Here is a 27337-nt window from a genome sequence, read left to right on the forward strand (position 1 = left end):
TTTATTTATGCATCTACCTATCACCAGATATTATCACAAGTTCCTCCATGGTTCTGAACAGGGCTACAGGGCCCCCTGGGGGATCACAGGCAGGTTTCATGGAGTCGGCCAAAATAAACCAGAAAACAGAGCTGGTATTAGACACATTGGGAGCTGGGGCAGATGCTGAAGCCTGACTCCCACTGCCTGGACTGAAGCCAAAGCCCAAACAACGTAGCTTCACAGGGCTCTTGTGGTGTGAGGCCTAAGGCAATTGCCCTGCTTTCTATGCCTCAATGCTAGCTCTGGCTTTTAATCTTCTAAAATATGCAGATGTTATGGCACAAGTGGCTCATGGTGTTTTTAATAGCACATTAGGCTGGCCTCAGAAAGAAAAAGGTTGAGAACCCCTTCTCTGGAAGACACTGCCATTGTTCTGAAGGCTTATAATGGAGAAAAGTTAGTCCACAAAGGGATACGCCAGGTGAAAGTTCACCTTCATGGACGATCAGTTGTTCTATCTTTGAAGGAAAGTACCCACCATTATCTGTCAGATCTTGAATTGAGAACTCAAGGTGAACTGGATCAAGGGCAAGGTGATAACAGAAGCACCCAGAAATCTTCAAGAAACACTGGGCAGATACTCCAAAGTTTTTGAAAAAGTTGGATAGATGAGCAACATGTCAGTGAAGCTCATTGTAAAGTCTTTATAGTGTTTAATGTTAGCCATACAAATGATCACATAGATACATACATACATACATAAAGGGATTTTTTTTTTAAATGTAGTGGAGAAATGTAATGTCCTAGGCTCTTTAAATGTTGGAGCACACCCCCACCTCTATGCAAAGCTTCACTTTCCTCTTACCATCAGTTTTGCTGAAGAACAATAAAGCTACCATCACAGCAATCTGCAGTTTCTATTAGTTCCTCCATGTCAATTGCCTTCTCTTCTGTGTCCAACTGTAACTGCAACAATGTTTATTGGTCCTACAGAACTCAGGAACTATGCTACATATTTTGGAGCACCAACTTGACACCTTACCTATTAAAAATGTATGTATTTAAACTCAAACAGCATTACTATAACAGAAATGCTTTCTTTATGGAGAGTGGGGGGGGAAGACATATTAAGAACAATATCAGTACTAGAAGTGAACTCTCCATAACAATAAGAAATATTACAACTGTACAAAATAACTTGCCACTGAAATTAGCAGCAAATTAAAAGTTTTGTGTTTCTTACCCAACTAAAGTTGTTTTTGTTGGCCCTTGAAGATTTACTTCTGATTGGAATGTGGCACTGCTAGCTACTGATTGTAAAGCTCCTTTATCAAGCTGTTCAAAATAATAAGCAAAGGTCTGTTTGTGCTAAGTTTTAATAAAGACAAATCATTTCTGTGACTATGAGAATGAGATAAAGGACCAGTGAACTAGCATAAACAGGCAAAATTTATTAATGAAACTAATGGAGGAATAGATCCTGGGAAAATATGTAGTAACATTCTTTAGAAAGGTTCCATATGCCAAGTCATTTGTCCTCTATTACAGAGAGCAAACAGTAAGTTTCATTTATACTGTTCAGCACTCTTTTTATGTTGTTCAGCATCTCTTTTTATTCCTGCAGTCAGTAGCCACTTGTCTTTGTCACTGTTTTCCATTAAGCTAAAATGCAATAAATCCTTTGACTTGTCCCAGAACATGTGGAATTTAAAAAAAGAAACAATCTTGTTTTGGAGAAGATCAGGGAAAGAATGGGTGGAGTTATGCTTGGAGGTTATACAGATAGAAGGAGAAAATGGGACGCTTGAGAAGAAGAGGATGGGAAGGAGGAATATCGAAATAAAGGCTATAGAAAGATAGGGAAAACAAAACTGAAATTTCTTCACACCACATTTCCAGTGGCCCTCCCCGCTTCCCAACACCAAAGGGATTAGAAAACACTTCAGGCTCCTTACACAAGCACTTGGCATTTCCCTTCTCACTTTTTTGATATGGACCCTTATCCTCTAGGAATTTGCCTGAGCCACAGATTCACCTGACAAATTTAATTCAAAGTAATATAATTCAAAACACACATTACCAGGTAATAACTCCTAGTCACTAGCAACTTGAATTCTATGTGTACTGATGGACTAGGAATCCAAGGCTTTCTATCTACTTATCAGGCTTCTGTCCCATGGTTTTATTTAAACTAACACACTGTTCTAACAACTACTCCAACGTTAATAAATAAACAACAAACATAGCAATCTGAACACTTATAAAGTTTAATTATTAACAGTTCATGTCCTAAACTGGGCAGGTAGAGGAGAGCGAAATCCTACTGAAGTATAATGGAGGATGATTGCCAGAGTGCTTATAGTGGCAGAAAAAATTAATGCACAGCATGTGCATTATGCCTTGGATTGTGATTACTGCACTTCAAAAATTTTAAACAAAAAACTCACAGAGAGAAGACAAAAGTGAATTTGTATTCCAAAATCATTTCATATTTTAAATATGGTGGGAATTTCTTTCAATTATGGCTCAATCCTGAAATGTGCTGACCACCTTCAACTCTCACAGATTTGAAGGGAAGTTGAAGAGTAATTGGCACTGCCAAGTGTGAATTTTCAGACTACTATGCTTAGCTTATGTTCTCTCTTCAAAGCTTCTAGATGAAGAGTTTCCTCCTTACCAGGCAAACATCAGGAAGTTGTGATTTCATTTACAAATATAAATAAGCCTCTAATACTTTGTCTATATTGTGCCATAGTCTGGATTACAAGTGTGTGATTTGTAGAGCACTTTAAAAAATGTTTACTCACCTTTGTAACTTGTTCTTTGAGATGTGTCGCTCATATCTATGCCAATTGAGGTGTGTGTGAATCATGTGCATGACTGTTGGAAAGTTTTCACACTAGCTGCTACCTGTTGGGTCAGCTGTGGAGTCCCCTGGAGTGGCGCCAGTGTGGCGCACTATAAATAACCCTGCCAACCTAACCACACCTCAGTTCCTTCTTGCTGGCTACTCTGACAGCGGGGAAGGAAGATGGGTATGGAATAGATATGAGTAATACATCTCGAAGAACAACAGTTACAAGGAGAGTAACCGTTTATTCTTCTTTGAGTGCTTGCATTATGTATTCCACTTGAAGTGATTCACAAACCTTACCCAAGAGAAGGGGTCAGAGTCAATGTGTAGCTGACTTGAGTACCACAGTCCTAAAAGCCACATCAAGTTTGGACTGCTGTACTGATGTAAAGGCATGGACCAAAGACCACGTCATAGCCCTGCATATTTCCTAGAGAACATGGGCCAGAAAAGCAGATGAGGCCTGCACCCTTGTGGGGTGTGCCGTGAGAGGCGGTGGAAAGACCTTAGCGAGATCATAACACATGTGGATGCACACCGTGATCCAGGAAGAGATGTGCTGTGACAAAACTTGAAAATATTTCATACGGTCCACCACTGCCATAAATGGCTGTGAGGATTTACAAAAGGGCTTAGTCCTGTCAATGTAGAATATAAGATCTTGCCTGACTTGCAAGGAGTGCGGTCACTGCTCCCATGGACCCTGGTGAGGGTCAGAAAACTGTAAAGAAAATGTCCTGACCTGTGTGGAAGGCAGCAACCACTTTTGGGAGAAAGACAGATGAAGATGAAGCAGAATCTTGTCTTTATGGGAGACCATGTACTGAGGGTCTGACAAGAGGTCATAGAGTTCCGACACCATCTGGCAGAGGTGACGGCAATTAGAAAAGTCACCTTCCATGAAAGGTATAGTATCAAACAAGTTGGTAAAGGCTGAAAGGGAGGACTTATGAGCATCGAAAGGACCAGGTTGAGATTCCAAGCAGGGACCAGGAGCCGGACCCACAGGTGAAGCCTATCCACACCCTTGAGAAGCCCTAGGAGACGAGGCACTTGCAAAGAAAGAGCATCATAAGTTCCAATAGCTGTCCCTGACAGTAGGAAGGAAATGAGGTGTGCTTGGGTTAGCAGGGTCATATACAGAGCACCACATCAGAAGCGCTCCACAGTTGACTCAACAGGTAGCAGATAGGGTAAAAACTTTCCTGCAATTGTGCACACAGCGTGCACACACCTCGATCGGAATGGATCTGAGCAAGCACTCAAAAAAGAACCGTTGTTCTCTGAATGCCCTGCTCTGCTGGCATGAATTACAAGGTACTTAGTTTGCACTGATGTAGTCCTGTTTCATACATGACTATGTTAACACAAAATAGATACCATTTAGGTCATGCAAGGCAGCAGGGTCTACCAATGCAGCTAAAGTGGAACACTTCAGAAAGCTCTACAAATCACACACCCGTAGCCCAGATTGTGGCACTGTGTAGACAAAACCCTGAAACAGTCTCCAATCATAACAGCTCATGTATGAATAATAAATTCAAGATACTGTAACATTTTTAGTTGCATTCTTGCTAAAAAGTATGTTTTAAACACTGGGTTCACCTTTATTTTTCAAAGAATGATAATGAAATCACAGGCCTTTGTATATCTAAGATTATTGTAGAAGGTGCAAATCTAGCTAAATCTTAGAAAATAACATGTACAACATGCTAGAAATTCTGATTGAAAGGCTCTGTACAGAATTTATAATGTGTTGGTTATTTCCCCACGTCCAATAAATATCCAACTTAATGAATAAATGTGAAACTTTAGGAGAAGGAATTGCAGTATATTTACTTTTTTCTTTTCTTTTTAAGGGTTTCCTCACCTGTTGTTCATTGAGATCCACTTTACCTGGAACTGGAAAATATTGTCCCAGCACAGTTGTCATAGGATTAGTCACATCTGATAAGAAAAAGGTTGCCTAAAGTTAATCGAATTGCTCACAGGTGATAAAGTTAAGCACATGCATAATAAGTCTTTTCAGGATCAAAGTTCCACCTTGGGAGAACATGTGTGCCATTTATCATCATTTATTAAAATAAAAATACATTTCCTGAGGGTTTTTCATAGTATCATAGAACTGAAAGGAACCTCAAGAAATCATTGAGTCCATTCCCTTCCACCCATGTTAGGACCAAGACCATGCCTGACAGGTGTTTCTCTAACCTGTTCTTGAAGATTCCACAACCTTCCTAGCCAGTTTATTCCAACGGTTAACCAACTGACAAAGTTTTTCTTAATGCCCAACCTAAACCGCCCTTACTGCAATTTAAGTCCATTGCTTCTTGTCCTATCATCAGAGATTAAGGAGAATGGTTTTTCTTCCTCTTCTGGGTAACAACCTTTTAGGTACTTGAAAGCTGTTATCATATCCCCTCTCGGTCTTCTCTTTTCCAGACTAAACAAACCCAATTAGGTCATGTTATCTACACCTTTAATTATTTTTGTTGATCTTCTCTGCACCTTCTCCAATGTGTCCACATCTTTCCCTACACTATTGACTCATAGTTAGCTTGTGATCCACTATGATCCCTAGATCTTTTTCTGGGTACTCCTTCCTAGGCAATCATTTTCCATTTTGTGTGTGCGCGACTGATTGTTCCTTCCTAAGTGGAGTACTTTGCATTTGTCCTTATTGACTATCATCTGCCTCGGACCATTTCTTCATTTTGTCCAGATCATTTTGAATTACGATCCTATCTTGCAAAGCAAGGGCAATTGCTCTCAGCTTGGTATCACCTGCAAACCTTATAAGCGTACTCTCTATGCCATCATCCAAATCATAGAATCATAGAATAGATAGGACTGGAAGGGACCTCGAGAGGTCATCGAGTTCAGTTCCCTGCCCCCATGGCAGGACCAAATATTGTCTAGACCATCCCTGATAGACATTTATCTAACCTACTCTTAAATATCTCCACAGATGGAGATTCCACAACCTCCCTGGGCAATTTATTCCAGAGTTTAACTACCCTGACAGTTAGGAACTTTTTCCTAATGTCCAACCTATGCCTCCCTTGCTGCAGTTTAAGCCCATTGCTTCTTGTTCTATTCTCAGAGGCCAAGATGAACAAGTTTTCTCCCTCCTCCTTATGACACCCATTTAGATACCTATCATGTACCCCCTCAGACTTCTCTTTTCTAAACTAAACAAACCCAATTCTTTCAGCCTTCCTTCATAGGTCATGTTCTCTAGACCTTTAATCATTCTTGTTGCTCTTCTCTGGACCCTCTCCAATTTCTCCACATCTTTCTTGAAATGTGGTGCCCAGAACTGGACACAATACTCCAACTGAGGCCTAACCAGTGCAGAGTAGAGCGGAAGAATGACTTCTCGTGTCTTGCTCGCAACACATCTGTTAATGCATCTCAGAATCATGTTTGCTTTTTTTGCAACAGCATCACACTGCTGACTCATTCAGCTTGTGGTCCACTATAACTTCTAGATCCATTTCTGCCATACTCCTTCCTAGACAGTTGCCTCCCATTCTGTATGTGTGAAACTGATTGTTCCTTCCTAAGTGGAACACTTTGCATTTGTCTTTATTAAACTTCATCCTGTTTACCTCAGACCATTTCTCCAATTTGTCCAGATCATTTTGAATTATGTGATCTATCCTCCAGAGCAATTGCAACCCCTCCCAGCTTGGTATCATCTGCAAACTTAATAAATGTACTTTCTATGCCAATATCTAAATCATTGATGAAGATATTGAACAAAGACAGTCCCAATACAGGCCCCTGTGGAACACCACTTGTTATACCTTTCCAGCACGATTGTGAACCATTAATAACTACTCTCTGAGTATGGTTATCCAGCCAGTTATGCACCCACCTTATAGTAGCCCCATCTAAGTTGTTTGTTTGTATTCATCCTTTGTAATTAATCTCTACCTCTTTGCCATAGATGAGGGGAGGGAAACCTATAGCCCACAGGCCAGATCTGGATCCTAGCTTAGCTTGATCCATAGTGAGGCTTGGGGATAACTCTGCAACAGGGCAAGCTGGCACTTGTGCTCCAGCCCCCTAGCAAGTTTCCCAGCATCAGTGCTTCCCTGTGGGGCTGCAGCGTAAACGCTGGCTCACCCCACTTTGGGGGAAGCCCCACGCCTTGGCATCCTCTGCGTTAGGGGACTGGAGCATGAAGGGAGCCCTGATGCCTTGAGTTGTGAGTGTGCGTGTCAGGTCAGTGAGGGTTTTGTTGGATTTTTTTGGCTTCTCAGTTGCGAGTGACCCCTGACTGATTTTTCTGTGGATCAGTAGCACCCAACTAAAAAAATGTTCCCCATCCCTGCCATGGATTACCTTAGAATCAAACCCATGTTTCCCCCACAAGATAGTTAAAGGAGGGCCCAGAAAATCTCTCTCCAGAAACATTTCTTTTTATACTGCAAAAGGCTTCCGCTTTGCACACAGCCACCAAAGGGCATCACCACTTTGTCAATAAGTAAGTTGAGCACAGGAGGCCTTTACTCTTTGATATTAAATGTCTCAGAGTATCTTTAAAAATACTCTAAATGCAAATTTTATAGTCTATAAAATCCTTTCATGAGTAAGTAACTGACAGAAATGTTCATTGTATTTATTTCGGGTTCTTATTTTACAACTTTTAAAGTCAGAAGAATACACTTGGAGCAGAAGTATTTGCCAAAAAATTACTGCTAGAAAAGTAAGGAGGAAGTCATAGCTCGGGAGGGCATGGAGGGGGGAAGTGTCTTTACACAAGTCGAATAGTGGTAGAAATGTAGCAGTGTTAGTCTGGTGCAGCTGAAACAAAAAACAGGACTGTGTAGCACTTTAAAGACTAATAAGATGGTTTAATAGGTGATGAGCTTTCGTGGGCCAGACCCACTTCCTCAGATCAAATAGTGGAAGAAAATTGTCACAACCATATATACCAAAGGATACAATTAAAAAAAATGAACACATATGAAAAGGACAAAGTCCTGATTCAGCATTGTAGCCAGACAGACCAACCCCCCATATCATCCATCTTATTTGCCTCTCTGAGGTTCCTGAAGCATACAGGACAGAGAAGGAGCAATAATATCAGCATAGTCTATGCTGGCTCATCTGATCCTGAGGAGCTGAAAACAGATATGTGGAGAGAGAGAGCGATTAAGGCAATCAGCATAGCCATTAAGCTTTGATCTGCTTTGATGCAAGATCAGGATATGCGAGTGTGCCCGGCTGGTACCCATGTTGATACGAACACACAGTCCCTGGGAGAGGAATCCCCCACTGAGAAAAGAATGCCCAGTACTTCCAATTTAGTTATCTCTCTTACAAGTGTAAATAAAGTTCACAACTCCCTTGTAAGAACTGGTCTCACAAAAGACAGACCAGCCCCATTTGGCATGACAGATAAGAAAAATACGTGACCCCATGAGTATAAAGGTGGTACAGCAGCACACTCTCTTTTGAGTGTCATTCTACCCTCTACCTGCTGGTCGGGTTAGGTGTTTGACCTCCCGAGGTTCTATGGGGACGCCCACCTCGTATTTTCGTCCTTCCTAGGAATTGAGGGACCGGCCCTGGCCTGACATGCTGGAGTCGAGAGGCACAGAAGGGGGTAAAAATTGTACCTGGATGTGGTCCTCTGTCTTATGTGTACACATAGAAAGAGTAAGCTGTTACTTGGTACCATTATTTCTATTTTTCTATCTTTATCTGCTTTGTAACCATTTTTAAGATCTATATTTTGCTAGTAGTTAAGAAATAGAACAATAGCCATTGCAACCATATGATTTATAAGCTTCCTCAAATAAACCTGTAACTGTTTAAGTTTTAACCTGACTCCTTCAGTTGCTGTAATAGAACCAAGCACAATTTAAAAGAACTTCAGCCGGTCATAAAGGGACAGATATAGGGAGAGCTTGGGCGTTTGGATTTGTGTCACACCCAGGTGGCAAAATCCATTGGGGCGCTTCTCAGCCTCCCCGAGGCTGCCCGCTGCGAAGGAATTATGAATTCTAGCAGCTGAAATCTGAAATGTAATAAGCTCTCTCTGTACACTTATTGGGGCGCCCTTCAACCTCTTCCAGGTTGCCCACTGCAAGGGACCCCGGTCTCAGCTGTTGAAGTCTCGGGTGTATAGTACACAAACACACACACTCACTGCCTTGACCGTCGGCTGACAAGCATGCACTCAAGTACATGCTTAACTTGAAGCATGTTAACAGTCCCATTCTCTTTAATTCATAATAGTCACACACTCTTTAATTCACATTCATTCTCCATACCATTTTGAAAAAATGGAATATTAGGCTCCATGAGATTGACAAGATGAATCTTGCTACCAGAAATTAATTTATGGATGTGTTCTTGTAGATGTTGTATGAAAAGAAATGGAGCTCAGGAAAAAAGCTCAAATTGACAACTTCTGGGGTTCGTCACCTGGGACTTTTCTGGACTTAAATTCTGGTTCTTCTAATACTTGGTTTCGTGTTCCCCTCTGTTCTATACTATGAATGTGAGTAAAATAGAAGAAAATCTGGTCAAATGGGAGACAAAGACAATGGTAGTTCTCAGTTATGGTTTTACCTTCCTCACCTCTGGAGATACTGTAACAAAATTTGGAAGTTTATTTTCCTCATTTTGGATTTTTCAGATTTATCCTCAGAAAGAACCTAATTTTTAATACTATATCAGAAGTGTTGGGCATCTGCAGAATCTTCTGAAGTCAATCAGAGTGGAAAATATTCTGCATCTTGTGAAACTGAGTCTGGTAGTCATGTTTTTACAGTGCCTAACATGAGGAGTCCCTGATCTCAGATTGGTGCCCGTAGGCACAACTGCAATACGAACAACAGATAACAATAAAACCAAAAACATGGAGGGAGTTAATGGTAAAATAGCTCTTAAGAAATTCACACTTCTGGAGGAAAGAAAAGCTTTCTAAAATGTTACAGTTAAACTACTGCGACAGACCCAGGCCAACCATTTGCCACTACCGGTGGACGGAATACATGCTAGGGCATGAGTGAACAGCTTTCTCTTTCCTGAATAAAAAAAGGCTAAGCCTAAGTACAGAATAATCAGGCAGACACTTGGGGTCAATTAGAACTTGCTAGAAGCCACAGGGTAATTAGACACTTGCAGCCAATTAAGGCCTGTGGTGCTGCTTTAAAAGGTCTCCCCTAGCCAAGGAAGGGGGGAGGAAAAGAGCAAAGGACAGAAAGGAGGAAGTAGTGTGTCAGTATGGGGTGCTGTGTGACAGCTGAGGACTGATGAGCAGGTACCAAAGGAAAGGTACTGGGAGGAATTGTTTGGGGAAGTGGCCCAGGGAAAAGCTGCCTGTGGCCACATTTATCCTGGGCCAGAACCTGGAGTAGTGGGTGGGCCCAGGTTCCCCCCAACCTTCCCATGACACCTAAAAAACTGCCTTGAGAAGGGAGATCAGGACTCCATAGGAGATTTTACCCCAAACTTATGAGCTAGCCTGTGATTAATATAGCTCAGTAAGCTGTGACACCTGCCTCTAATAAACAGAAAGAGACCGTGTGGAGGGCCACAATGAACCTCTTAAGTTAACACTGTCTGCTGGTAGTGCAAGACCCACAGGGAAGAGATGGAGTTTTGACTTGCCTCATTACAAATATACACTGCACTGCTGTTGTAGATAAAAATGTACTACACTGCTAAAAATCTTAATGGTTAAACTAAATCAGCACCTTCAGCTGCTTTTTATTTTTGGAAGAAGAGTGACATTTGGTGGCAAGCTTGTGTAAATGCAAGTGGGTATCCTATCCTTGAGAATGCATAGGGCCTGAAGCAAAAGACTTCCTACTGAATCTAATCTGCTTATTAACATTGTATGACCAATTCACTAATTTCAGCACTTCTATGGTAGCAATGTTGTAGGATGTTTTGTGAAGTAGGCATCCTTGTAGGCACCATAAAATAATAAAAAATTGGTGATAGATACATTAGTCCTGGCTCATCTCAGCACCACTGTTGCTTAGAAACACAAACACATATATACATTAATGGTCAGTGGCATAATATTTAGTGAAATTTTTCATTTTCTTTGTACCTGACTGAAGATAACTATGTTGGTTTTGATATTGGGGAACGAGATGAACTGTTTTTAATTCTCTTGTACCAGAGCTGTTTATACAGAGTACTTGAGTTCCTCCTTTCAACTGGCAGATTACCTGAAATACATAATAAATTATAAGTTTTCATCTAGGCTCACAAATACTGAGGTTTTCCTAATAATACCTAATGTCTGATCACAGAACACTACTGGGCAGCTATACTGTTGCTTCTCATCTCAGGTAGGAAGGATTCATTGCATTCTAGCCTTCCCAACCATGGAACTCTCCAGGACACATTTCAATTACTTGTACTGTGTGCAGAATTCAGATCAGACAAAAATATGGCTCTGCAATAGTACTTCATTTTGTTCACTTGACTATAACTATAGCAAGCATTATTTTTAAATTTAGCCAGCACCACAGCTTGCTTTGTTTCTAATCTTCTATAGTAAATATAGACAAAATTTAGTATAACTAAATATAACCTCGTAAATCATGATTTCTTTAGAACAGGGACTGGCTTCTCATTACTTGTTTGTAAAACAGCAACACAATGGTGTCCCAAATGGAGCCTCTACACCAGTGTTTCTCGACCAGTGGTACGAGTACCCTTATGGCCGTTGTCACCAACAGGTCAAGTCTATCGCGAGGCCTCGACCAGCTGATCACGAGGCATCCTGTCCGCCCCGTCTCCATTTCCCTCCCACCCCTAAGAAGCCCCACTACGTACCTCAGGTGAAAATGAAGGTAGTTTCGGCTTCCCGGGGATGGACAGAAGTCCCGCAGCTTAGCACCACTTCCGTCGATTCCGGAAGTGCGCTAGCTGCTCTACCGGGTGTACTGTGGCAGGGAGCATTGGCTCCCTGCACCACACAGGAGGGGTGAGTCAGCCCCAGGGCAGGCGCACACGGGGCTTCCCTGTGCCGGGGGTGGGGGTGGTGAGTTGGGCCCCAAGGTGGCACATGCTGGCTTCCCGTGGGGGGACGGAAGGGGGAGAATCCTGGGAGGAGGCAGATGCAGGGGACTCTCTGCCTCCACTGCCTCCTGTTCCCTCTCCCTAGTCACAGAACTCTGTCCCCACTCCCCTGTCCCCAGCTACAGAACTGTCCCCATTCCCATCCCCGAACTCTGTCCCCACTCCCCTGTCCCCAGCTACAGAACTCTGTCCTCCCATCCCCACTTTTTGAACTCTGTCCCCATTCCCCTGTCCCAAGCCACAGAACCCTGTCAAAGCACCCACTAGCACCCTTCCCTAGTACTATGTCCCCTGTTCCAACCAACACAGTTGGGGCCACATTAGTGAAGCTTGCGGGGGGTGGAGGAGGGGTTTTTTGCATCTCACTTGTGTGGCCCCAACTGACTTTTCTTGGGTCAGTGACCCCTGACTCAAGACAGGTTCCCTGCCCTTCTCAGAAACAAAGACAATGCAGAAACTTTTTGTTTGACACGGTATTTTATTTAAAAATGAAGCCTGGCCAGCAAACCCCAAATTGGGGCTAAGAACCCATCTGGCCACAGCATCATAACACTCCTGTGCTCCCCTTTCCCCCAGACCCTACATTGAAGCCTATCATACACTGGAACCTCCTGCCCTGAGCTCCTCACATACCCCAACATAAATTCCTGAACCCTTACATCCAGAAGTCTGTGGCTTGCTTAGTACCCTAACCGTACATCTGACCCCAACACTGCCAGGCCTGGCGCCCTCTCCCCGAGCCAGTGTCCCCTTATCCACCTTCTCCTGCATCCAGATTTCCTCCCAGAGCTTGCACCTCTCACCCCTTCCCACACCCAAATCCTACACATCCTGTCTCAACCCAGCAATGTTACGGCTAGACTGCAGGGCTACGTCTAGACTGGCATGATTTTCCGCAAATGCTTTTAACGGAAAAGTTTTCCGTTAAAAGCATTTGCGGAAAAGAGCGTCTAGATTGGCACAGATGCTTTTCCGCAAAAGCACTTTTTGTGGAAAAGCATCCGTGCCAATCTAGACGCGCTTTTGCGCAAAAAAGCCCCGATCGCCATTTTCGCGATCAGGACTTTTTTGCGCAAAACAAATCTGAGCTGTCTACATTGGCCCTTTTACGCAAAAGGACTTTTGCCTGAACAGGAACAGCATAGGATTTCCGCAAGAAGCACTGATTTCTTACATGAGATTGTCAGTGTTCTTGCCGAAATTCAAGCGGCCAGTGGAGACAGCTGGAAAGTTTTTCCACAAAAGCAGCTGCTTTTGCAGAAAAACTTGTCAGTCTAGACACAGCCCAGGAGTTTTTCAGGATTCCAGAGATATCCCAGAAAAACTCTTCTGCATCCACGGATGCATTAGTGCAAGAGCAAACATGATCTTTCGGTCACCTCTATATTCCTCTTTCCATAAGGAATAAGGGGGCTTCCAAAAGCAGGGGGTTTTCTGACATTTGGTCCAGTCTAGACAGGCCAAATGTTGGAAAAACCTCTTCCTACAGAAGAATTGGAGGAAAAAGCAGCGGTATAAGGGTTGGGGATAGCAAGTGATGGAGAGGAGGAGAATAGAGAGGGTGGAGCTTCAAGGAAGGGGCGGGGCGGTAAAACTTGGCTTGTTCTGTCATTAAAAAGTGATCTTGGGTGTGAAAAGGTTAGAGACCACTGCCTTAGGGGGTACTCAAGAGAAGTCTGGGGGGGGGGGTACATCAACAATTGAAATTTGGAGAAAACTGAATTTTTGTTAAGTTTTACAGCGCTTTATTACTTTTGTACTTTTTACACCAAAACTTTCATCACCCACCCGGCTACGATTAAGTTGTTTAAACAAATGTGTTGCAATAGTAGAAAAAATGGTAGAAAACTGTAGGTACTGTAAGTGTTACAATGGTAGAAAAAAATGTCTGAAAACTGTAGGTATTGAGGGTACTTATAATTTTTTTTAAAAAGGGGGTACTTTATAAAAAAGGTTGAGAAACATTGCTCTAGACTACTGTAATACAAATAAGCAAAGAAATAAATACATAAATATAATTTCGTTCAATGTATACTGTTGCTGTCAGTTTCAGGTGGTAATTACCACTGGATTGGAATCTTTTCTGTGTGAACAGCTGGGCTCCTCCATTACATTTTGTACTGTTAGTAACTTGCAATTGCTTTCTCCTGAATTTGAATTCTGAAAAACTGCTTCCTCTTGATTATTAGCCATATTACTAACAATTGCCTCTCCCATCTCTGCCTGAAAAAAAAGTTTCACATCTTAAAAGGCATACTTTAAATTCTACTTTAAATTGCAGCAGAACAAGAGACAAAAAAGTGTAGCTGCATAAACAATGCCTTTTAAAGCAAACTTATTTTGAGAACAACTAGTACTAATTGAAAAAACTTAAACAGTGAATAGTCCTGCAGCACCTTAGAAACTAACAAAAAAATGTAGATGGTATCATGAGCTTTCATGGGTACAATCTACTTCTACAGCTTAGGATGAAAGATTTTCATTTAATATTCAAATGAAAATACTTCTAAAGACTAACAATGGGTAGTATACAAAGACGTATTTTACAGTAATAAAGATGGTAATTATACCTCCTTATACTGGTAATTATCAACTCAGTTTTACACTGCCCTGGAGAAGCTAAGAAACTGCTTTAGCATATAATTAGTCATAGACTCACAGGATTTAATTTAATTAAATTAGTAATGACTTTAGGACTGAGACCTACCAGTTTAAGCAGCATTCCCATATGATAACATCTGTCATGGTGGTCAGTGACTAGACTTTGGTGGTATTCTTCTTCAAATAGGAATTGCCATGCTCATTGGCAATACTGTCTACCATAAAGCATTTATCTGGCTGGTACATGGAAGAACTGTAGTGCTCACTGTATAATGAGCAAGCCTCTGACTTGCAGCCCTGATCCATTCAATGCATACACTACAGCTCTCACCAGGAACCCCAGAATACAATGTCCATAACAGTGTTGTTAGGGATGTCTATCAAAAAGTTCTCGAACCTGGATTTTTTTTATGGTTTGTCTTTTATAAACCTAGAAAATTACATTTAAAAAAAACCTCAGACACAATAAGAGAATGTTAGGGTTACAGAGTGAAGTAATCCAACAGTAGGAATTGCCAATGTTATATTTGCACCCCGTCCTTAAATCTGCTCTTTTGTATGCATGCAGCATAATACAGTCTCAGATGCTAAGTAAGGATGTAAAATCCTGTTTAACCAGGTAATCGGTTAAACGTTACATTTAACTAGTTAACTGATTAAGCGGGATTCCACGGACATGGGGCCACTCTAGCCCAGCCAGGCTGAAGCGGCCCTGTGCCTGTGGTGCGGTGGGCCCAGCTGGAGAAGCCCACAGCCCCTTGGGGCTGTCAGCTCCCATAGGGCTGCCAGCTGCTGGTTAACCAGTCACTTATTCAAATCCCTAATGCTAAGTGCCATCTGAGGGCTTTTTGTCACAGATAAGAATGAGACACATTCAAAGGTGACTGCCTTAGGCAGAGGGTTAACATTGAAGCTTACTACTATACCATCGAAGATTCCCGCTCCCCTCCCCCCGGGTGCTAAGGAAATCCTCCAAAGGGAGGCAAGGCAGCTTTACATTTTCGATATGGCCTTACTAAAGTCTCGGTGCATTTTGGTCAATTTCATGGTCATGGCATTTTAAAAATCGTAAATTTCTTGATTTCAGCTATTTAAATCTGAAATTTCAGTGTTGTAATTGTAGGGATCTTGATTCAAAACGGGTGGGGGGAAATGTCACGTTATTGTAATGGGGGTTGTGGTACTGCTATCCTTACCTCTGCATTGCTACTGGCAGTGGTGCTATCTTCAGAGGTTGTCAGCCAGAGAGAGGCGGCTGCCCAGCTCTAAAGGCAGAGTCACTGCCAGCAGCAGCACATAAGTAAGAGTGGCAATGTCATACCATGCCACTTTCATCTCAGTGCTGCTGCCTGCAGAGCTCAGCCCTCAGACAGCAGCTGTTACTCCCTGGCTGCCCAGGTCTGAAGGCAGTGTAGAAAGGTAGCAATACCTTGATCCCCCAAAAACAGTGGTTCCCAACCTTTTTGAGCATACAGACTCCTTTTCAATCTATTAAAAATTTATGGACCCGCAAACAATATAACTGTTTTCAAACATTCCATTATTTGATAATCATTTAAGATAGTTAATAATAGTTAATGTTAACTAAACAAATATAGTAGTATTGAGAGAGAATACAGCATGTCCACACTGAGGAATGTGCAGACTACAGGACATGGTGCTTCTCAGGCTTGCTTTTGATCCCGTTCTCTGGAAGCTAAGAGAGCATGGGGAAAGTGTTTGCATCCTGTGCATGCCTCACACACCAGTCAGGTGTGATAGGCACGCACAGCATGCAAGCATTTTCCCCACTCTCCCTTAGCTTCCAGAGAACAGGATCAAAAGCAAACCATGTCTCGGCGTGCATGGCTGTCACCCACCCCTCACTCTGGGTAGCAGGGAGAAGAAAAGGAAAAGAAAAGTAAGGACTGGATCCACCATGGTGGGCCCAATCTTTACTTTTTAAAACTTTCTGCGGACCCCCTGCAGTGCCTTTGCATACCCACAGGGGTCCACAGACCACAGATTGGGAACTACTGCCCTAAAATAACCTTGTAACTCCCCACAGCTCCCTTTTGGATTAAGACCCCCAATTTGAGAAATGATGATCTCCTCCATAACATCTGCATACTATAGGGCTCTGGTTAGCAAAATACTCATCAGAGCCATCCCTAGGGGTTGCAGGGCCTGAAATAACCCCCATTTTTTCAAGACCCTGCCCCCACCCCTTCCTGCCCCTGCTCCACCCCCATTCTGCTCCCTTCCCTCAAGCTTCCACCTCCACTTTACCCCTTTCCCAAATCCACCACTCTTTCCTCTCCAGAGCAACACCAGAATAAGTGAAGTAGAGTATGGACTGGGTGCTGACATCAGCCCCTGCACAATCCAGGCTCCACATCTCCCTGAAGTGCAGGGCCCAGGGTTACTGCCCCAAACCATAGATGGGACAGCTCTGATACTTATGTATGTGTACAGCCTCATTAGGTATGCCTGTGTTGCCTGCAATTTACCCACGAGAAACTCGGGGCTAGTGTTTTAAAAAGAACGGCGTAGACGGTGCTTTGAAGCTGCAGCTTGGGTTGGAGCTCAGGCTCTGAAACCTACCCCCCTTCCTTAGGCTTCAGAGCCTGAGTTGCAGCCTGAACCGGAACATCCACACAACTACTTACAGCACAGTACTGCAAACTCCATTAGTCTATCAGCGCATGCTGGGAAGCTTGCTGCTGCAGACAGCACAGACTCATTATCTGCAATGACTGTACGTCAGCACTGTTGAAAATCTGCCACTTACTTAGGTATCTGACAGCCTGATCCAAAATCCACTGAAGATAATCAGGGTACATCTACACAGCAGGGCTTAATTCAAAATTACCTATGGAAATTGAACTACATCAATTGCGTAGATTATTTCAAAATAGCTTATTTCAAAATTGGAAGCATCTACACAGCACTTGTTTTGAAATAGAGCACTCTTCCTCTGACTTCCCTTACTCCTCATACTATGAGGCTACGTCTACACTGGCATGATTTTCCGCAAATCCTTTTAACGGAAATGTTAAAAGCATTTGCGGAGAAGAGTGTCTAGATTGGTGTGACGGCGCGTTGGGGGTCCCCCGTCTCCTGCACCCCGAAATGGCACAAACAGACTGCACCAGCTGGTGTAATGGAGGTTGTTTATTGCCTCTCCAGGATACAGCACAGCACAGATGTAATCTGGTCACATAGCTGGGCTAGGATGCCTCAGGCCCCCTTGAGATGGGGGAGACTGGGCCCCTAAACTCCAGTCCCTTTCCCTAGGCTGTCTCCTCCATGCTTCCAGCCAACAACTCACTAACCCTCTTCCAGCCCTGCCCCCCAGCCAGGGCAGCATTCCACCTTCCTTTGTTCCTCTCCATGGGGGGTGTCTGGCCACGGGTTTGCATAGTGACTCATCCTGTTTTGCTGGGTCGTGGTACCCACGGCAGCCAGTGGGGGTTACCCCAAAGCCAGCAGCATAGAAACCAGCCAGGTACTCCCACTACGTCACAGTTCTCCCCCCTCCGAGAGCGAACTGAGCAGGGTCACTCCGCTCGTGACCTAGGGAAGTTCGGGTCCTCTGCGTGGGAACCCGCCCTGGGGACATGGGTGCTCCCCTTGACTCGGGCCGGCCGTGGTGAGGCCCCACATGAGCTGGCTTCCCTCTGTCCACTCGCTGCCCTGCTCCAGGGCGACTGGCACAGGCCTGTCCTCGGGGGTCACACCCACCCTTCCGCTGGCCTTGATCTCTGGCCGGGGTCTCTCGGGCCGGGGCAATGCGCCCAGCGAGCCTTCTCTGGACAGCCAGGGCGGCTCCCACACCCAACGCTCCATCCAGGGAGGACTTCCCCTCCCATAGCTCTCTCAGCAAGCCCAGAGGGTCCTCTATCTGGGGTAGAGACCCCCACGCTGCTTTCCTACTGTCTTGGGCCTTCCCGCCCCTCTGGCAGGAGTCACAGGACCGGCAGTACCGCTGCACGGCTGTAAAGATTCCCGGCCAATAGAAGTGCTGGAGCAGCCTCAGCCGGGTGCTCCGGATCCCCCGGTGGCCCCCAACGGGGACATCGTGGGCCAAATACAGCAGCTTGAGGCGATACTTTCGGGGGACGACCAGCTGCCGCTGGACCCTCCATGCCCTCACCTTCCTGGGGGGAAGCCATTCACGGAACAGGAGTCCACGCTCCCGCAGGAATCTCTCCTGGCCACCTCTCCCCCGGGGCTGAGCTGCACGGACGCCAGCCTGGTCCCTCAGCCTCTGCAAGGAGGGGTCTGCCTGCACCTCAGCCTGGAATTCAGCTGCTGAGGCAGGGATCGGGACCTGTTCCCCACCTTTGCCTAGGTCCGGAGTCCCAGCCTGGCTGGACCCCGTGTCCACTGGAATGGGACCCTGAGGATGCTGCCAGGAGTCCTTCCCTGGACCCACGTTGTCAGCCCCCCGCTGGCTCTGGCTCCGGGTAGTGACTAGAGCCCGCTGGGATTCATGGGGCCACTCCTCTAAGTCATTCCCCATCAGCACCTCGGTGGGCAAGTGCGGGTGCACCCCCACTTCCTTGAGGCCTTTCTTCGCCCCCCATTTCAGATGCACCCGGGCTACAGGCACCTTAAACGGGGACCCATCTATGCCCTTCAGGGTCAGCTGGGTGTGGGGTAGTATCCGCTCTGGGGCCACTATGTCGGATCGGGCCAGAGTCACCTCCGCCCCCGTGTCCCAGAAGCCCGTCACCTTCCTACCATCCACCTCCAGGGGTATGAGGCACTCGCTCCGCAGGGGCCGCCCTGCCCCCACCCGGTACACTGAGAAATCCGCCTCCCGAGGGTCAGACCTCCCAGTGGAGGTGCACTGAGCATCCTTCCCCTCTCTCTGAGCTGAGGTTTGCCTGCCAGCCCCTGCCTCTGGGGCAGCCTGCCCTTCCTCCCGCCCCAGCCAGTTAACCTGGAAAGTCCCCGGTCCTGGGACCTGGTGCACTGAGCCCTCTTGTGGCCTTTTTGCCCACAGCGATGGCAAGTTAGGCTTTGGACTGTCTCTGTCCAGGCCCTGGCTGGTTCTCTGGGGCACAGACGACCTGTTCCTTGGTCTCGCCCCGTAGTTGACTCCCTCCGTCGCTCAGCCAAGATCCGGTCTCTGCGTGGTTCCCTTTCTTTCCGGGACTCCCGTTCACACCCGGACCGGCTCTCCGTGAACTCATCCGCCAGTCTCCCAGCCTCCTGGGGGTTCTCTGGTCTCCGGTCCTTGAGCCACAGCCTCAGTTTGGGTGGGCACGCTTCATAGAACTGCTCCATCAGGACCAGCTTGAGCAGCTCTTCTGCGGTCTGGGCTCCGACTCCAGACACCCACTTGCGGCAGTATTGTGACAGGCGGGAGGCCAGATCCACATAGGTCTCCCGTGGCCCTTTCTGTACCCCCTGGAACCTCTTCCTGTACATCTCGGGGGTCAGCCCGAACTTGTGCAGCAGGGCCTCCTTGACTCGGCTGTAATCCCCTGGCTGTAGGTCCTCCACCTGACTGAGCACTCCGGCTGCCTCCTGGCTCAGTGCGGGGACAAGCTCCTGCAGCCAATTAGCTGGGGGAACTCGTTGCAGTCCACAGGGCCTCTCAAAGGCACTGAGGAACCCGTCTATGTCGCCCATGTCCTCCAATTGGGCCACCACGAGCCTCTCCAAGCGTCTGGTAGTCCTGGGATCCTGGGGCCCATCCGCACTTGGCGCAGCCGGTGCCCCACCAGTTCTCCGCTCTGCCATGGCCAGCTCATGCTGTCGCTGCCTCTCTCGGTCCTGGCGATCCCTTTCTCGATCTTGGCGCTCCTTCTCTCGGTCCTGGCGGTCCCTCTCTTGGTCCTCTGCTTCCAATTCCTTTATTCGCAGCTGGATCTCCAGCCGCCACAGCTCTGCTGGGCTGGCCCCTGCCCTAGATGGGCTACGGCTTGCAGGCCTCCCAGGAGACGCTGTCTCATCTCTCCGGTGGGTTCTCGCGCTCCTCCCCCTCTCTGAGCCTGACACACTCTCAGGGGGGGTCTGGCTGCTTCCCCTGGGGACAAGATCCTGGCACTGTGGCTGGTCATTCTCTTCCAGCTGGGCAATCAGCTGGGCCTTGGTTGCTTTCTGCGCAGGCAAGCCCCTCTCTCTGCACAGCTCCACCAGCTCTGCCTTCAAGAGTCGGGCGTAGGCCATCTGCCCGCGGGTCCCCTCGGTGCAGACTCACCAGTCTAGTGCTGCAGCGCCCCACGATTCCCAGGAACCGCTTCGCTCTGTCTCCAGCATGCCTGGCTCCAGGGCTCTTGCTTCTCCTGCGCCTTGTCGTTCGCCGCTGGAAGCTCCAACCACGGGGTGCAGTGCATCCCACTTCTGACACCAGTGTGACGGCGCGTTGGGGGTCCCCCGTCTCCTGCACCCCGAAATGGCACAAACAGACTGCACCAGCTGGTGTAATGGAGGTTGTTTATTGCCTCTCCAGGATACAGCACAGCACAGATGTAATCTGGTCACATAGCTGGGCTAGGATGCCTCAGGCACCCTTGAGATGGGGGAGACTGGGCCCCTAAACTCGTCCCTTTCCCTAGGCTGTCTCCTCCATGCTTCCAGCCAACAACTCACTAACCCTCTTCCAGCCCTGCCCCCCAGCCAGGGCAGCATTCCACCTTCCTTTGTTCCTCTCCATGGGGGGTGTCTGGCCACTGGTTTGCATAGTGACTCATCCTGTTTTGCTGGGTCATGGTACCCACGGCAGCCAGTGGGGGTTACCCCAAAGCCAGCAGCATAGAAACCAGCCAGGTACCCCCACTACGTCACAATTGGCACGGATGCTTTTGCGCAAAAACACTTTTTGCAGAAAAGCGTCCGTGCCAATCTAGACGCAGTTTTGCGCAAGAAAGCCCCGATTACCATTTTCGCCATTGGGGCTTTTTTGCGCAAAACTGTTTTTAGCTGTCTACACTGGCCCTCTTGCGCAAATACATTTGCGCAAGAGGTCTTTTTCCCCAAACGGGAGCAGCATAGTATTTGCGGAAGAACACTGACAATCTTACATTAAATCGCCAGTGCTCTTGCGCAAATTCAAGCAGCCAGTGTAGACAGCTGGCAAGTTTTCCCGCAAAAGCAATTGCTTTTGCAGAAAAACTTGCCAGTCTAGACGCAGCCTGAGGGTTACAGGAATCGGAGTAACAAGTCCAGCTTGACAGTATTTCAACATTATTTCAAAATAACAGCCTGCTGTGTAGACACGGACTAGCATTATTTTGACTAGCTCAGTCTTTCCACTGACTTCAGTGGGTTTTAGATTAGTCCCTAAATGAGGATTTAAGAGTTTAACTTTACAGCCAAGATTTTCATAAATGGATACTTAACATTTTCTTTTGTGTGTGGCATATATGGGACTACATTTGAAAAAAAAATTAATCCTTTGTCAGTTTATGGGATTCCTGTTTTCAATTTTAATATTTTGCCTTCAGAAACAAAGAACAAAAGCTTTCAGAAAACTAACAATTACACTCTAAATTCATACTTACAAGTTCATCACAGTCAGGAGCATTAGTCTGAGGTAAAATGCTGACATCACTGCAAGGTTCTGTTACACAAAATGGAGTTTGTTTGTTTTTAAACAATGACGATAAAGGTAAACATTAAGATATCTTTTATACTACAAGTCCAAGGAAAACATTTTTGGAACATCACAGGATTGCATAAGGCACTGAAAAATTTAAAACAAGCACTCTGAAAGTGCAGCTAAGCTCGCATAAAAATATTGAATGTTCTCCTATAACAAACTTCCTGTCAGGAATGTTGGGAAGAAGAGACACCAGTATTAAGCCAGATTGATGTTTCTCAATTCAGTGGAGAAAAATTATGTATTTCTCAGTGATGTTAATAAAGGCTGATGAATGTGCAACTTGCAACTGTGAGATACCTCATATATTAGAAGAAACAACTTCCATCTGAAGGAATTACTGAAGAACATGCTTTGTGGTATGACATCTGTATGATGGAGACTTTGTCTTTTTGGCACTGACTCATGCTGTAGTTGAAGCAGAGCAGCACAATTGCAGGGGGATTTCTACAAGGAAACATTCTTCAGGGATGCACAATCCCTCCAAGAGGTCCCAGGCATGTATACTGCAGGAAGCACAAACCCAGTACCACTGCTTAAGATGCAGCATGATCTCTTTTGCATATCTGTCCAGCTCTGTATATTCAATTGTACTGCTGTCCTTCCCTCACTGCTTTGGGATGGCTAGTAAGAAATAAACAGTTTACACTCAGTGAAATTGTTCATGGCCCCGATGCAAGGGTGTGAGGTTCTTTCTGCCCATGCCCATTTTTCTCTTTCCCTTTTTAGACCAATGTGTGGATAGGGCATAAAGTGGCCATTACTGAACTCATGAGAAGAGAGTTCTCTACTACTTACTTGAACATGAGCAATATCTTTTCAAAGGACAAGGGAGAAAACTATTCTTTAATTTATACTTTAACATTTTTATAATTTATACTTTTTAACTTTTCAAGATAAACCAGTGAACTATGATTTTTTTCAAACACATACTCTATCAAACTTTGTCAGCTTCCTTACGGACATCAAAATAAAAAAGAGGTAGAGGCTGGGGGCAAAGTGGAAGCAATACTGCCTAGAAATTAAAAACAACTTAATTTCAACCTCTACGATGTAAAGCCCACAATAACCTAGCAAGAACAAAGCTCAAAGCTAACATGCAATCCAAAATCAGAGCCCTGTGGAACAATTTGGAGGATTGGTGATGGTATAGCACCATACTTCATACCTTTCAGTAGCTGGTTCAAATTTGGGATGGTGAGTAATGACCAAAGTCATTCCCATTCAGTTTGTCAAGTGACCTTGTGATTGCAGTCTTGTTTCTAATGCGTAAGCATTCACATTACAAATGATGTTCATTGCTGGCAGACAACCTAAAATAACCTGAAAACAGATAATCTCCATCTCTCTAACTACAGCAGTAGCTCCTCCTAAATTGGGGCTGAGGCATACCGATAAGGAAATGTGGAGAAGCTTGCACTGCTGTAAATGCTGCATGAATAAATAGAAGACTTCCATCTCCAATCCCATCAGATTTTAATGATTGCTAACAAAAAATAACTTCAAGGTGAAAAAAACAACTAGAAATCTGAACAGCCATGCCCATTCAGGCACAAAGAGAATCTACAATATATACAGAAAGGCAACCCTTTTTTACTGTCAGTTTTAGGTAGGAGACCAAATTTTAAAAATCCATCTCTCAATAAGTGACCTCTCCAAACACTTACCATCTGAGCTACCTGGCAAGGCTTGTGACTGTGCGCAACTATTCAGCATTCCTTTGAATTGGTCATAACAAATACAATTATTCCCACCAGTAACTGGATCAAATAGTGGTCTGAATACCTAGAGAAATAAAAGGTTTTCTTTCATTCCTTTCTCTAATTTCTAACATGTTTATAGAAAAAAATAACTATTTGACTTTAGTTGTAAAAAATCATAGCCATTTAGTTCAAAGTTTAAGAAGTTACTCAGCTTATGCAGTAAGTGAGGTTTTTCAAGATGTATGTCCCTGGTGATGCTCCACTTAAGTTGCTGTTGCGTCCTGGTGCCGTCAATGTGAGATTTTCAGTAGCAGTATCTGATTGGGGTCTCTATGAGCAGTAGCAGTCTCATGGCATTGTTGGTGCCTCATCTAGCACACCCACACTCTGACCCCTTCAGTCCCTTCTCTACTGTGGAGAGTACTCTGAAGTAGCAGGGAGGAGGGTGGGTAGTGGAGCACCCATAGGGACACACATCTCAAAGCACATCAGTTATTGAACAAGATGAGTAACCTTCTCTTCTCTGAGTGTTATCCCTATGGGTGCTTCAAATGAATATTGAGCAGTATGTGCGGTTTGTTACTGAGACTAGTACAGTGAAGCCTAGTATAGTATCTGAGCTTGTACTGAGAGTAATTGCATAATGGTTCATGAAAGGGTGTTCAGAGGCTCAGGTGGTTACCCTATAGAGATCTATAATGGGTTCATTCCATAGGAATGTTATGGAGGTAGCTAAAGCTCTTGAGTGGGTTTTGAGGTCTCAAGGGACTTCAGTGTTGAGTGGTGAATAGCACATTTAGATATAGCTGGATAGCCATTTAGATCGTCTTTGAGTAGATATGGAAGAGCTCTTCATATGTTCTGCTCTTGACACAGTCAAGGTGATTTTTTGGAAGTGAACACATCCAGGGCATGTCTACACAGCAAGGCTAAAGTCAAATTAAGATACGCAACTTGAGCTATGTCAATAGCGTAGCTGAAGTCAAAATAGCTGAATTCAGTTTTTGGCATTGTCTACACCAGTGGTCCCCAACCTTTCATGGCCACTGGGCGTCTGGGGGTGGGGCCGCTCACGCACCACGCTTCCGGGGGCGGGGCCACACATGCGCTGCACGCCCGGGGTCAGGGCTGCCCACGCGCCATGCACTCGGGGGCAGGGCTGCGCATGTGCTGCTCGCCCGGGGTAGGGGCCGCCCATGCACCACGCGCCCGGGGCCGGCACAACGCATGTGCCGTGCGCTGGGGGGGGGGGGGACAGCCCAGATGTTTCGGCGGGCGCACATAAATGCCCAGGCAGGCGCCATGGTGCCGCGGGCACCGCGTTGGGGACCACTGGTCTACACAGTAGGAAGTCAAAGGATGAACGCTCTTCCTTTGACTCCCCTGACTCCTTGTAAAATGAGGGTTACAGGAGTTGGAGTAAGAAGTCCTCCATTTCGACATTATTTTGAAATAATAGCTTGCTGTGTGGACATGCATTTTGTTATTTGAAAATAACACTGCTGTGTAGACATACCCGCAGTGTAGTCAGGACTACCTCTTGAGCATCAGTGTATGATTTTGGATGAAATGTAGGTAAGTGAATCAGTGGTTGAGGTGGAACGAGGTCAATATTTACGGTACAAACTTAGGATGTGATCTAAGTGTCACTATCCTTGAAGAATATTGTGTATGGCGGGGGGAAGGGTGAGACATGAGAGCCCTTATTTCGCTGACTCTTCATGCTGATGTAATGACAACCAGGAATGCCACTTTCATAGACAAGTGAAGTAACATACATGTGGCTAAGGGATTGAATGGGACTCTGGTTAGATTTCTGATCACCAGATTTAAGTCCCATGCTAGCATGGGTTCTTAGATATCCGAGTAAGAATGCTGTATGCCCACAAGAAACTGCTTAGTAATCAGGTGAGTGAATATCAATGTCCTCTCTACCCACTGACAGAAGGTTCTGATGGCAGCAATATGAACTCTAAGCAAGATTACGGCAAGTCCTGAGCTCGTTAGGGACAAATATTCCAGAATTAATGGAAGTGGTGCTTGGCTTGCAGATAATTTTTTGTTTTGCCATCACAGGAAGAATCTTTTTCATTTTTGGAAATAAGTAGTACACATGTTGTGTTTCCTGTTGTTTATTAACACTTGTTTTATTTACTGTGAGCTTGTCACAGTGGAGCCGTGAAGGAGCCATTCCTTCAACTGAAGTTTCTCAGGTCCAGATGGAGGATTTGACCATCGTTCTGAGAGAGAAGATTCCATAGAAGATGGAGAGTGAATGGTGCACAGATCCCAATGTGTGTCCGGTAAAGTAACTATGTCTCAACAATGTTGGTACTATTTTGACTCTGTCGATTCATATTTTGTCTAAAACTCTGGTGATTAGAGGAATGAATGGAAATGTGTACAGGAGGGAAGCATTCCATTTGATGGGAAAGGTGTCCCCGAAGGATCATGCCCCTAGTCTTGCTTGTGAGCAAAATGTTGGGCATTTCTTGTTTGCTGATGTTGTAAAACAGGTTCTGTGTAGGGATCCCCACATGAAATATTTGTGTTCTTGGGAAACGCTGCTACTGAAAATCTCCAAGTTGCGGCACAGGGCATATACCAACACCGAAAGGGGAGCACCCACAGAGATGTTACTCAAAGAAGAAGGAGGGTCATTGTTGTGAATCAGGGCATTGGCAATGTTGTTTTGGCCTCCACTGAATCTGGGTGTACTCCTACAAAGTCCAATCATATTGGAGTTATGGTAGATTTTATTGATTTGTAACCCGGTAAGGAGTGAAAATAAGAGATAGGTTGTTGAATAATTCATAATGTTTCTGTTCGGGTCGGGCCTTTTATCAGGCAACCATCTAAGAATGGGAATAACAATATTCTCTGTCTGTAGAAATAAACAGCTACTAACTCTAGGGCTTTGTCGAAGACTAATGGAGCCATCAACAGTCTTAATGGCAATATTCTATATAGGGTTGTTAAAATTAATCAACTAATTGAATAGTCGATGGGATTTCCATTGACTGTTCAATTAGTTGATAAGGGCACTTCTGCTTTGAAATGTAGCAAGAGCCATCCGACTGTTGATACACTTCAGAGGTGGAAGTGCTGCACGGCATTCCACCTTTGAAATGTACAAGAGCCCCAGCAAGGGCTCTCATGCATTTCAAAGACTGAAACACCGTATGGAGCCTGGGGCCAGCGGGGGACTCTGAGTCCAGGTTCCATGTGGCACTTCTGCTTGAAATGGATCTAGTATAGTTCTCCAATCTCTATTTCTCTTGAGTCAGAAAATAATGGAAATAAAATTGCTTCCCTCTTTGTTGCATAGAACTTGTCCCACAGCCCCTTATTGTAGAAGGTGAGCTACTTCTTATCTAAATAGGTACTTGGAAGAAAGGTTACTGAACAGGGATGGAGAAAGGGGGTGGGTAGGTAGTACTGAGGTAAAGAGGATTGTATAACCATTTGAGTGATCTCTAACACCCAGTAGTCGACGGTGACAGAGGCCTACATCTAGTTGAAGCCAATGACCAGAGATTGTTT

At 45.2% G+C, this 27337-nt stretch overlaps 2 protein-coding genes across 2 annotated transcripts in view; both read right to left on the minus strand.

Annotated features, from left to right (window-relative positions):
• Positions 1–27337, minus strand: part of TESMIN (testis expressed metallothionein like protein) — a 62030-nt gene that overhangs the window by 26141 nt on the left and 8552 nt on the right. Inside the window, exons 3-8 of the mRNA XM_025188935.2 lie at positions 23759–23876; positions 21994–22052; positions 13961–14119; positions 10917–11037; positions 4707–4783; positions 1226–1317 (exon numbers count right to left, since the gene is read on the minus strand). Of these exons, the coding sequence (XP_025044720.2) occupies positions 1226–1317; positions 4707–4783; positions 10917–11037; positions 13961–14119; positions 21994–22052; positions 23759–23876 (626 nt within the window). The remainder of the gene's footprint in view (positions 1–1225; positions 1318–4706; positions 4784–10916; positions 11038–13960; positions 14120–21993; positions 22053–23758; positions 23877–27337) is intronic.
• On the minus strand, positions 14920–21853 carry LOC149524374 (zinc finger protein with KRAB and SCAN domains 1-like). The gene is made up of 3 exons (XM_089778251.1): positions 21828–21853; positions 19555–20156; positions 14920–14927 (listed from the first exon to the last, which is right to left on the minus strand). The coding sequence occupies exons 1-3, from the start codon at positions 21851–21853 to the stop codon at positions 14920–14922; spliced, it is 636 nt and encodes a 211-aa protein (XP_089634377.1).

This window comes from Pelodiscus sinensis, chromosome 5, assembly GCF_052426305.1.
Source record: "Pelodiscus sinensis isolate ZL-2025 chromosome 5, ASM5242630v1, whole genome shotgun sequence".
Taxonomy (NCBI): domain Eukaryota; kingdom Metazoa; phylum Chordata; order Testudines; family Trionychidae; genus Pelodiscus; species Pelodiscus sinensis.

Bases quoted from the DNA above. Each gene is read 5' to 3' on its own strand.
- LOC149524374 (XM_089778251.1), bottom strand. From the start codon at position 21,853: ATGCCACACACAAAAGAAAATGTTAA. The intron at 20,157-21,827 runs GTATCCATTTAT...CAGGACTACCAG, and splicing joins CACACAAAAGAAAATGTTAA to ACGCTTGGAGAGGCTCGTGG.